The sequence below is a fragment of the Nicotiana tabacum genome, chromosome 16 (assembly GCF_000715075.1).
Source record: "Nicotiana tabacum cultivar K326 chromosome 16, ASM71507v2, whole genome shotgun sequence".
In the NCBI taxonomy this organism is placed as follows: Eukaryota; Viridiplantae; Streptophyta; class Magnoliopsida; order Solanales; family Solanaceae; genus Nicotiana; species Nicotiana tabacum.
In genome coordinates, this window is record NC_134095.1 from 107,203,963 (window position 1) to 107,222,060 (window position 18,098).

The 18,098-nt window shown below is 35.4% G+C and overlaps 2 protein-coding genes across 2 annotated transcripts; one reads left to right on the top strand and one right to left on the bottom strand.

Annotated features, from left to right (window-relative positions):
* The first annotated feature begins 1,937 nt into the window (after positions 1-1,937).
* On the top strand, positions 1,938-2,914 carry LOC142170356 (WAT1-related protein At1g60050-like). The gene is made up of 4 exons (XM_075232249.1): positions 1,938-2,000; positions 2,277-2,435; positions 2,534-2,675; positions 2,817-2,914. Exons 1-4 carry the CDS (start codon positions 1,938-1,940, stop codon positions 2,912-2,914), a joined length of 462 nt encoding a protein of 153 aa, XP_075088350.1.
* A 4,041-nt stretch (positions 2,915-6,955) lies between these two features.
* On the bottom strand, positions 6,956-8,624 carry LOC107827436 (uncharacterized). Its single transcript, XM_016654582.1, has 2 exons — positions 8,609-8,624; positions 6,956-7,422 (listed from the first exon to the last, which is right to left on the bottom strand). The coding sequence occupies exons 1-2, from the start codon at positions 8,622-8,624 to the stop codon at positions 6,956-6,958; spliced, it is 483 nt and encodes a 160-aa protein (XP_016510068.1).
* Positions 8,625-18,098: the final 9,474 nt, after the last annotated feature.

Here is an 18,098-nt window from a genome sequence, read left to right on the forward strand (position 1 = left end):
TGGACTGCCAGCCTCTAAGGACAATCTGACACGAGCAGTCCGTCCAAAGCTGACAAGGCGTCCAAAACCCTGGTCCACGAGAAGTTTTATTTCGTATCTCATACAACTGAAACTAGTTGTATGAGCCTCTTTTTTGTCTTACAAATTTGTGGACCCCAATTTTACACTTCTGGATTCATAAAAATTTGGGATCAGAAAATTGTGAGACAAAAAGTTTGCCTAATAAATTGTATGAGACACAAAATAAAATTTGTCGTGGTCCACCCTTCGTGACGTTTAACTTTAAAATAGTCTGGTCCACCCTTCGTGACGTTTAACTTTAAAATAGTCTTTCTCTTCATTCTTCTGCTTACGTACGTACTTCCGTTTGAAGACAATAGAATTGCATTTCTTGCATTATTTTATACTGTCTATTGCCATTGTACTATAACAGAACGGCCAATCAATTAATCAAATATAAAATTCTTTCTTATGGCTAAATTAACCTGGTGTAATGTGGAGACACTCCTGAGTATTTAATTGTTTTGGTTTTTCATTCGGTGTTCGGTACCTACATTGGGGTCCGACTAAATCTAAATTCGCGCTAAAAAGTCTCACATTGGGGGGTAAAGCGCTCTCTAACAAAGGCGACACCATATCCAGGGGCTCGAACCCGAGACCCCTGGTTAAGGATGAAGGAGTACTTACCACTCCAGCACAACCCTTGTTGGTGAGACGCTCCTGAGTTAACATAACCACAACTGACCATATTAAGTAAATAAATTACGTGTTCTCTCTAACAGTTTAAACATTTAGATGAGATGATCATACACTTCAATATGGTATCAAAGAAACAAAGATCCTACCTTTGAGATCTCATCGCCGCCTATATGGAAAAGAATTTTTACGTGTATGGCCATGAAAAAAAGTTAGGCCCATACGTAAGGGGACGTGTTGAAAACAAAATTAAATAAATAAAAATGTACGCTCTCAACCACTTCAATTTCTTACAACTAGAAGGGGGAAAATACCAGGAGCTGTGGTGGAGTCACATTGAAGCAAGGGGTTTCATATGATATCCCTAGCTCAGAAATTTAAATTATATTACAATATGTATATTACAAGGCAAAAATAAAAAAATGTATGATAAATACAAGGATTAAATCCTCTTGATTTGAAGCATAAGCTTGATATAATTTATTTATAAAAGTTGAATCACCTTGACTAATTTTTTAACTCCGCCATTGATGAGGAGTAGTATTAAAGAGGAAGTGATTTCTTACAGTTACACGATTTTGCGTACGTGTAATTGGTAGTGGTAGTAAATACGGAACTGATAAAGTGAATGGAATTGTTATGAAATGTTATTTGCGAAGTACACAGTTCCTACCAATAACAATTTAAGGAAGTAGATTTTCCAACCACTATCTTGGAATTGACCCGCCAAAAACGTAAAAGTGTGAAAATTACATGTGTGTTATTTTAACTAGTACTCCCTCCATTTTAATTTACGTGAATCTGTTTGACTGGGTACGAAATTTAAGAAAAAATGAAGATTTTTGAAATTTGTAGTCCTAAATAAATTAAAAAGAGGTCCAAATTATTTGTGTGGTTATAAAAGCTTCTCATTAAGGGTAGAATTGTAAGTTTAAGCTAAATTATTTCCAAATTTAGAAAGGGTTTATTTTTTATGGAACGGACCAAAAAGGAAATAGGTTCACATTTGACAGTTTTGGAACTAATTATGATTATTAGTATTCTAAAGAAGCATATAACCATTGTTAGGAAAATAAGAATCGACAGGAAGAGGCAGGGAAGTCAAGTAAGAGTAGTTGGCACCTTAATATCAATAGTGGGAATATTATCAATGACTTTCTACAAAGGTCCACTGCTCAACAAGTATTCTCCTTCTTTCCTTCAACTAGCAAGACCGCAGCTCCTCGTCTTCACTTCAACACATGAGAATTGGGTTCTTGGTTGCTGCTGCTTCATTTGCTCTTACCATATGGAGCATTATTCAGGTTTCCTTTATTATTCTTTTCTGTTCTTTTTCTTTTCGGGTTTAAGTTCTATTAACTAATCGTTTAAAGAATATCTATACAGTCAGATCATTTATAAGGTAATTGCAAACGAATCTCTATAACGAACGACAACTAATAACCTAGTTAAAGTGATAGTAACATCTAACTTGATATAACATGAAACTACGGTCTATATAACTTAAACCTTTTTCTCTTCCTCTTCGTTTTCTCTCTCAAATAGAACCTACATTGAATGAAATTGTTGTTTTTTTTCAGGCGGGAAGTAGCAAGAAGCACCCACAGGTGATGAATATAACGTGTCTTTACACCTTGTTTGGGACGATCCAATCTGCAGTATTTGCTTTACTTATGGAAAAGAATCTCAGTGCGTGGAGGCTTAAGCTTAACTTTGAACTTCTTGTCATTGTTCTAACTGTAAGCTCACAAAAGCAATCGTACATTCAATTAAAATGAATGTACTGTTCTTTAGTCATTACCTAATCCAACGAGATACTTTGTTACATGATATATAGGCAATGTTTGGAAGTTTAATACGTAGCAGTGTCCAAATGTGGTGCATGCGATTGAAAGGGCCATCTTATGCCCTCTTTTTTAAGCCTGTGGGAGTTCCAGTTGCCAGCACCTGCCGTTGTGTTCTCTTTGCTGCTACTTTCTGTAAGCATAAATTTAATTTACACTAGGATCTTGAACATAATAATTTTACACAAAATCATTACAGAAAACATACCTGAATCATAAGCCATTATTGTGAAGCGAAAACGTTAATTGAAATTGGTTTCTTACCCCTTGTCCTAGCTTTCGTTACCGTCGACTTTAGTGATGGAAGAGAGAATAGAAAATACGGTAACCCTAATGGGTGGGGAGATGATCAATTTATAGAGGTTATTATTTAATCTGGTACGTCTATCAAGTAACCGATCGGACGGGTGAGATTTGATCATTAATTAAATATCAATTATGGGTCTTAAACCTATTGGGCCACCAATAAATTAACGTAAGAAAATCTTACATTCTCCTACTTGGCCCAATAATCACATAATATTAATATTTAATATAGGAACATTAGTTGCGCATAAACAAATCTCTTCTATAATGTCCATCATAAATACCATAATACGATAAACTACTAAATGTGAGTTATGGCGGTTATATATAATTCATCTAAATACTCCCTTCCATATACTACAACATTAGCAACTCATCGTATCAGGTCCATAAGCTATAAAATATTATGGTCCACAGTAATGTCTCATTGAGACTTATCCTGTAATATCTCAAAACAATAATGTGTACACCACAATGAGAAACAGGAAATCACTAATGTACATCAGAAACACATAAATGAGCTCAGAGTGTCAAAACATCATAAATACATCAATCATAAATGCAGCCAAGACCCATTCTATGTACATGTTCTTTAAATATCTTTGGCTGTAAACCTTTCGTTAACGGATCTGTAATCATCAGATTAGTTCTAATATGCTCAAGTGACACTCTTTGTTTCTGAAATTCCTCCTTGACGGTAAAGTACTTTAATTCCATATGTTTGGCACCTTTGGAGTATTTATCGTTCTTGGAGAAGAATACTGCTGCAGAATTATCACAATAAATTTTCAGCGGCTTGGTAATGGTGTCGACAACCCCAAGTCGTGAAACAAAGTTTCGCAGCCATAATGCATGAATTGTGGCTTCAAAACATGCCACAAATTCTGCTTCCATCGTGGATGTAGCAATGATAGACTGTTTGCCACTCTTTCATGATATTGCTCCTTCAGCTAATTGGAACAAATAACCAAACGTGGATTTTCTAGTATCAATACATCTAGCGAAATCTGAATCCGAGTATCCAAAAACTTCCAAATGCTTGGATCTCCTATACATGAGCATGTAATCCTTCGTTCCTTTCAGGTACCTCAAAACTTTCTTTGCAGCTTTCCAATGATCAATTCCTGGGTTACTCTGATATCTTCCCAATATTTCGACCGCAAAACTAATATATGATCTTGTGCAAGTCTAAGCATACATCAGACTACCAACAATAGAAGAGTAAGGAATTGATCCCATTTCTTTTCGGTCTACATTATTTTTAGGGCATTGCATGACACTAAATTTGTCCCCTTTTTGAATTGGAACAATTCCTGCAGAACAATTGTTCATGTTAAATCTCTCTAGAACTCTTTCGATATAGCCTTTCTGAGACAATCCCAATAATCTTTGTGATCTATCACGAAATATTTCTATTCCTATCACATAGGATGCCTCACCCATATCTTTCATTTCAAAATTCTTAGAGAGAAAATTTTTAGTCTCACGCAATATGCCTAAATCATTAGCAGCAAGTAGAATAACATCAACATATAGGACTAAAAATATAAACTTGCTCCCACTGATCTTTTGGTATATAAAATCCAAAAGATGTTATGTTATCATTTAACTTTATATACCATTGTCGTGAAGCTTGTTTAAGTCCATATATTGACTTCTTCAGTTTACACACCATTTGACCTTTTCCTTTAGTTTCGAAAACCTCTGGTTGGTCCATATACACTTCCTCCTTGAGATCTCCATTAAGAAAGACAATTTTCACATCCATTTGGTGTAACTCTAAATCATAATGAGCCATAAAAGCCATAATAATTCTTAACGAGTCTTTCTTTAAGACCGGCGAAAGGTCTCTTTAAAATCAATGCCTCCTTTCTGAGTATAACCCTTGGCAACAAGTCTGGCTTTGTATCGCTCAATATTGCCATTTTACTCGCATTTGGTCTTAAAGACCCATCTATACCCGATTCTATTAGAACTTTCTGGCAGTTCAACAAGATCCCAGACTTTATTGTATTCCATGGATTTTAACTCTTCCTTCATGGCATCAATCGATTTGTCAGACTCATTACTTTCTATGGCTTGTAAAAATGAATCCAGATCCTTATTAAGACCAATGTCAAAATCTAACTCTTGCAAATAAATCACGTAATCATCCGAAATAGCCAATTTTCTAATTCTTTGAGATTTTCTTAATGGCATTTCTTGTGGTTCATCTGTGTCAGATATTTGTGAGTTAGTTTCTTCATGAAGTGTTTCATCCAAATATTGCTCGGTGTTGTCAAAGTGTTCTTCAACAACTGGAACAATATTTGGTATTTGTGTGGAAGTAGGCACATTCGTGGGTAAAAAAATATTACCCTCACCTCTTTTATTTTCACACTTCGCTTTCCAACACTCCCACTAACTTTACCATTCTCAATGAATCTTGCATTACCGGTTTCAACAATACTCGAACTATGGTTTCGACAGTAAAACACATACCCTTTATATTTCTCTGGGTAACCAATAAAGTAACCACTTACTGTTCGAGAATCTAATTTCTTTTCTTGTTGATTATAAACTCTAGCTTCCACTGGGCAACCCCAAACATGCAGGTGCCTTAAACTAGGTTTTCTTCCTGTCCACAGTTCAAAAGGGGTCTTTGGAACTGCCTTACTAGGAACCCTGTTTAATAAATATATAGCAGTTTTAAGAGCATACATCCATAATGATTTGGGTAATGAGGAATTACTCATCATACTCCTAACCGTATCCATAAGTATTCGATTACTCCTTTCTGCAACACCATTTTGTTGAGGTGTTCCTGGCATAGTATACTGTGCACATATGCCATGTTCCTCGAGGAACTTTGCAAATGGACCTGGATATTGTCCTAACTCATTATATTTTCCATAATATTCACCACCTCTATCTGACCTAATAATTTTTACATTTTTATCTAATTGTCTTTCAACCTCATTAACAAACACCTTGAGAGTATTTGCTGCTTGAGATTTTTCTTTCAGCAAATAGATGTATCCATAATGTGAAAAATCATCGATAAAAGTGATAAAATATTTCTCTCCACCAAAAGATGGAACATCAAAGGGTCCACAAATATCAGTGTGTATAATTTTAAGAAGTTGGGTGCTTCTTGTGGCACCTTTCTTACTATGATTGGTTTGATTTCCCTTAATGCAATCCAAACATATAGTAAGATCAGTAAAATTTAGATTCGGAAGAATCTCATTCTTTAATAATCTTTCTAACCTTTCTTTGGATATATGACCCAAACGTCTATGCCACAAGTAAGTAGAACTTTCATCTAGTGAACTACGTTTAATTCCAACATTATGTTGAACAGTAAAAAGGGATTCAAAAAAACCAATATCGAGTTTCAATTTATACAAACCATCACTGAGAAAGCCAGAATCATAAAAATAACATTCTTATATAAATTGAAACATCCATTTCCAAACTTTAAATCAAATCCATAAACATCAAGTCTTGAAAGAGAAATCAAATTCCTAGAAACTGAAGGTACATAAAGAGTCTGTAATAGATCAAGGTGACGTCTAGTATCCATGATCAAACGATAAGTCCCTATGCCTTCAATTGGGGCCTTCATACGATTTCCCATGAATAAGAAATCCTTATTTGTATTTGTAGTTTGGATCGTAAGGAATACCTGCAACGTAGTAGATACATGAGCAGTTGCACCAGAATCAAGCCACCAAGTATTATTAAGAACTTCTACTAAATTTGATTTGAAACATACAAAAGCACTAATTGTACCTTTCTTTTCGAACCAACCTTTACATTTTAGGCAATCTTTCTGATAGTGTCCTTCCTTGTTATAGAAACGACACGTATCTGCCTTATGTTCCTTGTTAGCATCCTGTTGAGCTTTAGTAGGTGCTTTCTTCTTCTTGAACTTGTTGGCCTTCACTTTAAGTCCTTTTACCAGCTCCTTAACCCATGAGGTTAATTGAATGACTCCCTTGTTTCTTAAGTCTTGACTCCTCCTGAGTAAGCATACTGGACAATTCACTAACATTCCACTTATCCTTAATAGTGTTATAGTTAATTTGAAAATGGCCATACTCAGGAGGTAACGAGTTCAGAATAAACTAAACCAGGAAGAAGTCATCCACTTTCATCCCCAAGGTTTGAAGTCTTGCTGCAATATTAGTCATCTCGATGATATGGTTTTGCATACTACGCGACCCATCAAACTTCATGGTCGTGAGTTCAGCCACTAGTATACCAACAAGAGACTTATCTGCAGAACGAAAATGTTCTGCCACAAACTTCAGGTATTCCCTGGCACTTTCTGTTTGTGGAATAGTACTCTTAATATTGCTGGCAATATTCATTCGCATAAACATAATGCTTAGCATGCTAGAGTGTTCCCACGCTTTATGGAAAGACTTCTCATCCGCACTGCTCGAATTAGTAATGGCAGCGGGCTTATCATTCAGCAGAGCCAAGTTAAGATCCATCACACCTAAGTGGAACTGGACTTGTTCAAGCCATTTAGAGAAGTTCAATCCGTTGAACACAGTAACAGATGAAGCAAGCGAATGAAAAGGAATAGCTGCAAAATAGATAATACATGCTCACAAATCAATATGGATTCAACAAAACAGTTAAAGCATATCGCAATTCTCCTTTGGGTAAATACTATGACACACTATCATAATTTAAGTGCCCTTTAGTCTTTAATAGGTAATTAAATATTTTTAATCAAATATATATGCTATCTTTGGACAGACAATATATATTTGACTAAGAATATTAATTTACCTCATCATATTCACTATTCATAGAATAATTGATTCACCTTTGGGTAAATCCTTAAGTTCTAGCAATAGTGAAAATTAATTTATCCATTTATTTTCAATCATAGGCATTTCATTAATTTCATAGATAAAATATAATTTTATGTATGCAAACTTTTTATGAACATACTAGTTTGGCCACTTTGGTGACTAAAGAACTATATAAACATAAATGCACACATAAAATAAGCATCAGGAAATTTTATGCATGTGAATATTTTAAACAATGTAGTTTGATCACTTTGGTGACTAACAAACTACATAATTTCAAAAGATACATTAATTAAGCACTTTCTGCTAATAACGTTAAATATCTAATATTTAATCCTTAGATGGCAGTGAAACTCTAATGGGGATCAAACACTTAATATTTAATCCTTAAATGGTACTGAAACTCTAAAGGAGATCAAACAGACAATGCCATCGGCAGTAACATTAAGCAAATAGGCAGTATAGGGATTTAACATCAAATCTCCTTTTATTTAATTTATAAAGATCATGGCCCCAAATTGCTTAAAAATAGTAACCATCATCAGCAGTTTTCGTAATTTTAATCAACATAACTACATTCAATCTTACATCACATTTGAAAAGGATAAAGATATAAATAAACATATTTCGGCACTTCAACACCAAACCAACAAAGACTAGAATTTTAATTCTTAGTATAGTGTTGTGTTATTAATTGGACAAAGAACGTGAAGTCCGAAGACGGACATAAAATACAAAAACAGAAAATAACTGTGCGTATTAATTTTTTTCCATGGCTACAGTAATCCATAAGGTGGCACACATATTACATATATGTGTTTAGCATTACATTCTTTATCAAAGATTATCAATTCAAATCTCAGGCTCTGATACCATATGTAAGCATAAATTTAAGTTACACCAGGATCTTGAACATGATAATCTTGCACAAAATCGTTACAGAAAACATACCTGAATCATAAGCCATCATCATGAAGCGGAAGCGTTAATTGAAATTGGTTTCTTACCTTTTACCCTAGCTTTCGTTACTGCCGACTTTAGTGATGGAAGAGAGAATAGAAAATATGGTAACCCTAATGGGTGGGGAGAGGACCAATTTATAGAGGTTCTTATTTAATCTGGTACGTCCATCAAGTAACCGATCGGACGGATGAGATTTAATCATTAATTAAATATCAATTATGGGCCTTAAACCTATTGGGCCACCAATAAATTAACGTAAGAAAATCTTACACTTTCCACTATGGAAGGGCAAGTTTTCTTCTTTCTTTTTGTACTCCTTTGAAAAGAAAACAATATTATAAAAACGTATGAGATTTTGAATATGCAATGATATTTGCACGAGTACAAAAATCATGTCATCTCAAAGGTGAAATGTGTAGTTCAATTTATGGTATATATAAATATTTTCAAATATAAAAAATAGTACTTTAAAAAATTTCTAAAAAGAAATAATATCATATAAAATACCCTGCAGAGAAAGTATTGTTTTTCTCTTCTCTAATCGTGGGTGAACATAGTTGAAAAAGAAAAGAGACAGGATCTAGAAAGATGTAAGAGCTTCTCTCTCTAACACAACTACACAGCTTAGCCTTCTTCCTTTCTTCATATCTCATATACAAAAACCACTAACAAACTCACTAGCTATGAATAATCATATACCACCAAGTCCCTCTACCAAAGAACTAACAGAACCACCCGATATTGGAACTATGCAAATCGATGATAAGATTCACACCAATCCTCCAACTTCCTTCCTTCAAGCCTTAATCTCCAATAAACATCAATCAACAACTCCTCATATCCAACAGTGTATTAGACACTCTTTTGACTTAGAGGATGAGAGTATTATAACCAATCAAGATGAAGACATATTTATTCCTATCACTGCTGAAGATAAATGTCGATTATATATGCCATGGAAATACTCAGTAATTGTTAAGCTTTTTGGTCGAAATATAACACACCAAATTTTGCATGCTAAACTGATTGGACTATGGAAGCCAACTGAGGATCTTCCTTTGATAGATTTGGGCTCGGATTTCTTCTTAATCAAATTTCAAAAGGAGGAAAATATGCTTAAGGCACTGCATGAGGGGTCCATGGTTTGTTTTAAATCACTTCTTGTCTGTTCGTAAATGGGAGCCTAAATTCCATGCATCCTCTACACAACTTATGTACTCAGCCATATGGGTTCGTCTACTGGAACTTCCAACAAAATTTTACGATGAGCAAATTTTAAGAAAGGTGGGTTCTAAACTAGGTCAACTACTGAAGGTTGATGCATCTACCTCCTCTACTGCTAGGGGAAAGTATGCTCGAATTTACATTGAAGTGGCCCTTGAGAAACCTCTTAAAACACATTTACTCATTGGACACCATTATCAGATGCTACTCTATGAGGGGCTTAATTTGCTATACACAAAGTGTGGGAGATTTGGGCATGCAAACATAAATTGCTAATACACACCACACATATCTCTACAGTCTAACACTAGTTCCACCTCTAATCCATCAACTCCAGAAACAGCCCAAGAGTCTGCATGGAAAATTGTAGATTTTCCAAAGAAACAACTACCATGATACAACCCTAACATCAAACCAACAATAGGGCGGCGTCGGAGGCAATCATGATAGGGCAACATCGAGGTAAGTCACCTACTACTTTTGGGCCTGGTAAGTATTCTACTGCTATTGAGCCTAGCATTGGGCCTATTACTGGGCCTACTGAGGCACATAAAATCTCTACCAACGACCCAAATAATAAGGTCTTTGTTTATAAATATGACAAATTAGCTGATCTGCATGAATCCAATATGGATTTGGACACTAGGGTACTAATAGGCCCAATAAAGGATTCATCAATAACCAAGCCGAAATCAGATTCACTAGGAGACAATTCTACTAAACTCTGGCTGTCCTTTTCCGCCAATCATATAAACCCTACTCCTAATCATAATACATTAGCACCTACTACACCTCTAATAGACATAACCTCTCAAACCATGCCTAATTCTTCAAACACGCCACCTAAGGAACTCCATGTAGAGCAACAACCTAATACCAATTCTACCTAATACCAAATACACAGCTCTGCTTCTTCATATGACCATTCAATTACACATGGACTACACGTTGATAGTAGCAAATCAAATTTACATGCTACAATACCCTACGTCCAACATCAAACTAGTCAACCTTAATTCCCATACAAAACAAATGATTACCTCACATGTGACTCTCAACAGGAGATTTGCTGTACTTCACAACAACTTCTCTCAAATTCTACAAATCCTATACAATCTTCTACCACATCAATTTTACCTCATACTCCTACAGATAGTAGCCATGCAACGACCAACCTTTCCCCCAAACTCGACCAACACTTATCTGAGAGATCTGGACATGCAAGGCCCTCAACTACCACACATCACAACTCCGTTAGTGTACACATTCTAGCAAACCACAATGGATCTCCCACTACAGTCGTGGTTAGAGATGGGTTTACAGGGCCATGCATTAGTCTTCACAATGGAGATCAACAACCAGGAAGTTGTTCTCCTACTTCAAAATCCAACACATTTGGCAGAAATAGTAACGGAGGGGATGAGATTAGGGATGGAAGCATATGCTCAGAATCAATGGTACAATACTCAAACACTCTTCCTACTGGAGAACCAAGCATCAACATCCAATCCATAACAGTGGACATACCCAATGCCTCCTCCAATTCCAACGCTCAACTCAACAATAACTCTCCTACCTTTCTATCCTCCACATCACATAGGGCAGATCTATGCACCATGGTTCCAGAACCTAAACTCCTTCAACCCACTATCTCCATATTCCACTCCCAACAATCCCATAGAAACACTGACACTAATGGAAAGTCCACCACATACTCCACCTCCTTCTCCCAACGCATTAGATATAGAAACAAGGCAAGAATTAGCTCAGATCTTAATGGAGCTAAGGGAGACAAAGATGGAGTTCTTATGGTTAAAGGGAATCCATCTTTACAACCTCAAAGAAGAGTACAAAAATAAGTTCATTCTAAAGTGTCCTCAAGACATGACCACATGCAGCCTAAATTTTTGAGTCACAAACAATCGAGTAGCAGGAAAATACTCAATGGTGATCATTCCTACACTTCTTCCTCCTCCTCCAGTATTGGATCCTCAGAGTCAGATGACAACCTCTGTTGTCACCCCTCTAATTCCGATTCCCCTAGTCACCATTCCTCAAATTAGTATCATGAATTTCATAATATGGAATTGTAGGGGTTCTCATAATCCATAGTTTAGACGCCACTTTAGGTCCCTATTAGATAATCATATGCCAACTTTACTTATCCTTTTGGAAACACACATGCATGATCATGAGAGGCTTCGTGAGGATTTTGATTTCTCAAACATGTCCCAGGTTCTAGCTAATGGGCTAATTGGAGGGTTGGTTGTCTTCTGGCATGAGGCTCTCATCACTGTGGAGAAATTGACTATGTCTGAACAAGAGATTTACTGCCTCGTTCAGGTACGTCACAATGCTCCTAAATAGATTCTTTCGGCTATATATGCTAGTAACTCTTATCATTTACGTACATAGATTTGGGAAAATTTAATGAGATTGCATGATAATTATCATATTCCCTGGCTCATAGGAGGTGATTTCAACGATATATTATATGCAAGAGAAAAATTTGTGGACTACCTATTAGTACTAATAGGGCAAACATATTTATAAATTGTGTTAACTATTGTCAACTAATAGATCTAGGATATAAAGGTAGTCATTTTACGTGGACTAATAAGCATAGAAATGGCCACACTATACTTGAAAGACTCGATCGTTTTATGGCCAACTGTGATTGGATAAACATGTACCCTGAAGCTAAGGTACAACATTTACCTAGAACTTATTCTGACCATTGCCCCCTATTAATAATATTAGAACCCTTAATAAGCATTACTAGGAAAATTTTCCGATTTGAAACAATGTGGGTGTCACACCCATAATTTTCAGAAATAGTACAACAAGCTTGGGATAATAATGAGCCTCTATTAGAAACAACAAATCAATTTGAGGAAATTGTCACAAATTGGAATCACTTGACTTTTGGGAAAATTTTTAGTCGTAAAAGGAAACTACTTGTTAGGTTAGCAGGAATACAATGCTCAATTTATTATCCTACTAGTTTGTTCCTGCAGAATTTAGAAACACAACTTACTACTGAATATAGTAGTATACTTAGAAGTGAGGAGAAATTTTGGAAATAAAATCAAGATTAATGTGGTTGAATCACGGTGATGCCAATACAAAGTTTTTCCACTTGTCTACTTTGAATAGATGTAGGAGAAATAGAATAACTTCACTACAAGACTCAGTTGGTAACTGGTGTTTTGACCAGAAAGAAATTCATGATATAATCCTAAGGCATTACTTTAACCTTTTTACTACAGAGCAGGAAAACTCAATTCGTATTATAAATGAATTCAATAATTATCACCTTAATTCTATAGATTTAAAATCCTTAGAATAACCATTAAAGGATACTGAAATTACTCAAGCTATTCAAAACTTTAGTCCCTATAAGGCACCAGGTCCGGATGGTTTTCACCCTTTCTTCTATCAAAGATATTGGGCTCATGTAGGACATAAGGTGAAACATTTTTTCAAACACACTTTTAATACAGGTTTTATACCTCCCTTACTAAATCAGAGTTATATTTGTCTTATTCCTAAGGTAAAGCATGCTCAAACACTTCAACAATATAGACCCATAAGTCTTTGTAATACCACTTACAAAAGTATAATAAAAATTATTGTCAATAGGCTTAAACCTATTATCTCTAAAATAATAGGGCCCACACAAACCAGTTTTCAACAAGGCAAGCGAGCTTCGAACAATGCTATAATAGTTCAAGAAACTTTACGTCATTTTACAAAAATGAAGGACTTCCTATATGCTTCTAAAACTAGACCTAGAAAAGGCCTTTGATCGTTTAGAATGGTCTTTTATTAGGAAAACACTTGTCTTTTTTGGCATACCTACAAAAATGATCAGGTTAATCATGTCTTGTGTTACTATGACTTCAACTTCAATACTCATTAATGGCTCATCTACACCTTACTTCACTCCTTCAAGAGGAATTCGTCAGGGATATCCTTTATCACCATACTTATTTATTATGTGCATGGAGATATTTTCAAAATGCATAAACTTATCAGTTGATTATTTACAATGGCAACCAATCAGTATTGCAAAGAAGGGACCAAAACTCTCACACTTATTCTTTGCATATGATATTATCTTATTTTCAAAAGTAACTATTAAGAGTTGTAATGCGATAATTGATGTCTTAAATCATTTTACAAGTTGTTCAGGCCAAAAAATTAATTTTGACAAATCTAAATTATTCTTCTCAAAGAATTGCTCAACTAATGATAAGAATCTAGCTATGGCATGCTTTCAACTCAAAGAAGGTATTATCTTTGGTAAATATTTGGGTTTCTCAATATTTCAGGAAAGACAAAAAAAAGCGACTTTTAATCCTTACTTGATAATTTTAAATCTAGACTAACGGGATGGAAAATCAATTTCTTAACAATGGCTGGAAGAGTTACTCTGATCAAATCCACCCTTAATAATCTTCCAAATCATGTGATGCAATACATCCAAAATCCATCAAACATACTTGCGAAAATGGATCAATGTCAACGTAATTTATTTTGGGAACAACTGCCACAAAAAAGAAAATACATCTTCTAAAATGGAAGAAAATAACAACACCACGAGAGATAGGAGGTCTAGGAATCCAAAATTTAAGACAAAAGAATAATGCTTTACTAGAAAGTCTAGCATGGAGAGTATTCCATTCTCCTCAACATCTCTGGGCTAATCTATTAATTAATAAATTCATTCATTGGACTCCTTCTTCATATTTCTCCACAACTTGGCGCAGTATATTACAAGGTTGGACAAGTTTCCAAATTGGATTAAAATGAAAATTGGAACTGGTAAAAATATAAATTTTTGGCACAACTGCTGGATTAAAAATGGATTATCTCTGTGTTCTTTAATTAATGGACCATTACCTTACCAACATCAACAAACGAACATTCACACAATTTATAATAAGGGTTGAAAATGGGATCTTTTACCGTTTGATCTACCTCAGAAAATCCAAAACCTTATAACAAATCAATACATTTCTAGATATAGTAAAAAGAATGATAGCATTTACTGGGCATTAACTCCAAATGGAAAATTTACAGTCAATTCTATGTATAAAGCCCTAGAAGATACTTCCAATAATAGTCAAAATATAATACCAACATTCTGTTGGATATGGAAGCTTCCAATACATCCAAAAATTAGATATTTTGTTTGGCTTCTAAATCATAATAGACTACCCACATTTCAATTTCTTCATCATGTCAACATTATTTCGAATCCAAAATGCCAATATTGTCATAAGGCTGAAGAATCAACGACTCATATTTTCCTAAAGTGTGAAAATGCTATAACCTATTGGAATGAATTAGGAATGGGGGAATATGTCAACACCCTTACTAACATGAATATGCCACATGAATGGCTTACTAAATTAATAAGGTACAGACAGAAAAAATTCCATCATAACATTAATTCACACACTTATGTGCCTTTAAGCCTTTGGAATATTTGGACAACTAGAGATAAAAATACTTATGAGCACTTGCATGAACATGTTAGTGTCAACTTCACTACTCAGCAGGCAACTGAATTTTGCTATCTTACTTCTTCTAATCATAAGATACAAAGGCATGTAAGAACTCCTTTATAATGGATACCTCCCAAGCCTAATATTTATAAACTAAACATGGATGAGCACATTCATCATCTCAGAATGAGAATGGCATTGGTGGAGTAATTCGAAATTATAATGGAGACTGGATTCTAGGTTTTCGGGCAACATTCCATCACAATCTATTATTACAACTGAGATATATGCATTGTTACAAGGACTTACTTTGGCTAAGCTTCATAATCTAATACCAATTCAAGTAGAAATTGATGCCAAATAGGTAATTACAATACTATGTAATGATAACTTAACATTTGCTAATCTATCACATGATTGCAGGCACTTACTAGGGATGCTCCATGATCCGCAGCTTACACATGCGTACAGAGAATAAAATAGATTAGCAGACAAATTAGCATGTTTGGGAAGTCTTTTGGAAGGAACTAATGAAATAGAAGTCTTGCACCATCCACCACCTTTTGTTGAACAAATTTTGAAAGATGACAAGTTAAGACTGTGTCACGACCCGGATTTCACATTCTCAGGAGTCGTGATGACGCCTACTAATATGAGCTAGGCAAGCTAAATATTGAACAAATTACTTTTTTACCCATTTTATATTCTTTAACAATTATGAAGCAATAACATTTAAACAACGAAATTTACCATAAGCGGAAGAAAAGCAATAAACTATCTGAACATGAATCCAATACAACTGTTTGAACCTCTACCATCCAGAACTGGTGTCACAGTTTCACAGACGATCTTAGAATACTACATACAAAGTCTGAAAGATAAAAGATATACTGTTTCGGAAATAAAGAAATGAAACAGGAGTAAAGGGATAGAGCGAGACGCCAGGGTCTACGGACGCCAGCAGGACTATCTTGGATCTCCACGTGGACTGAAGGCAGCCACCCAATCTATGGTCCAAAAGCTGTTGCTCCGAAATCTACACAATGTGCAAAGTGTAGTATCAGCACAATCGACCCCATGTGCTGGTAAGTACCTAGCCTAACCTCGGCGAAGTAGTGATGAGGCTAGGACCAGATTACCAAGTAAACCAGTGCAATTTAACTATATAAAGCAGAAAGAAGAACATTAATATACAGTCAAGTAAGGGAGGGGTAACATGCTGTGGGGAAACTATAAATTTAGAATGGAAAGACAACAGGTAATTGAAAGAAACAACATATCTCAGATATCAACAAAGAATCAGAAATCAATAAGTTCACGGCACCACCCTTCGTGCTTTTACTCTCGTCCTCACCAAAGCAATCAAGTAATGAAAATGTGCACAACATCACCCTTCATGCTTTTACTCTCGTCCTCACTAAAGCAATCAAGTAATGAAAATGTGCACGACATCACCCTTCATGATTTTACTCTCGTCCTCACCAAATAATCAATATAGTCGGCACGGAATGGTACATCGTGCAACACGGCATCACCCTTCGTGCTTTATACTCTCTCTCCAAAACAATACACGGCCTCACCCTTCGTGCTTTAAAAGTCTTCCTCACCCAAACAACAATCACAAATAATCGGGCAAGGGAATAAATGAAATTACAATAAGGATCCCGGCAAGGGAACAATAGTTCAACAATCAAGTCCCAGAAAGGGAATAACAACAAAAGAAGCATCAACATCCCGGCTAGGGAGATAAAATAAAAAAAACAATAAATTCCCGGCAAGGGAGATAATATAATGATTCTCTCTTCTTTTTTCACTTTTACTTCTCAACTCACTTCACAATTTGAGCCAATGATCTAAAAGGTTCAATTTCCACTTATACTTTTATATTTCATTGTACAACTTGAGCCAACGCTCCTCAATGTTCAAATGTTACAATACTTCTACAAACTTTGCCCAACAATAGAAATCATCATCAAGACATGAATAATACAACGAAGCCATAATAATCACAATATATGATTCACAGTCATGCTTGACACGTATAGATACTAGTCACCATGCCTATACGTCATACTCGACAAATACCACATAGCAAATAGGACTCGACTCCTAATCCCTCAGGCTAAGGTTAGACCAAACACTTAACTCGATGCCACGAATATAATTCACGTCTCAACTATAGCTTTACCCCTTGATTCCACCACCAACTAGCTCGTATCTAGCCACAAGTTGCTTAATTACATCAATAAACGCTAAATGAATCAACTCCAATGCATGAAAATAAGTTTTCAAAAGTTTTACCCAAAAAGTCAAAAATAGCCCCCGGTCCCACATGGTCAAATCCCGAGGTTCGAACAAAAACCCGATTACCCATTTCCCCACGAACCCAAATATATAATTTGTTTTGAAATCAGACCTCAAATCAAGGTCCAAATCCCCAATTTTTGAAAAACCTAGGTTCTACCCAAAACACCCAACTTCCCCCATGAAAATCATTGATTTTGAGTTGAAATCATGTGAAAAGATGTTAATGATTGAAGAAACGAGTTAAAATTGACTTACAATCGATTTGGAAGAAGAGTTGTCTTTGAAAAATCGCTCAAAAGTGTTTTGGTTTTGAAAGAGTATAAAAAATAAAAGATTTTCGGCTAAGTTATAAAATTGCAGGTTGCAGATATGGGAATTGCGAACCCAGACTTATGCTAAGTTCGCATTTACGAATGCAATGTCGCATTTGCGAC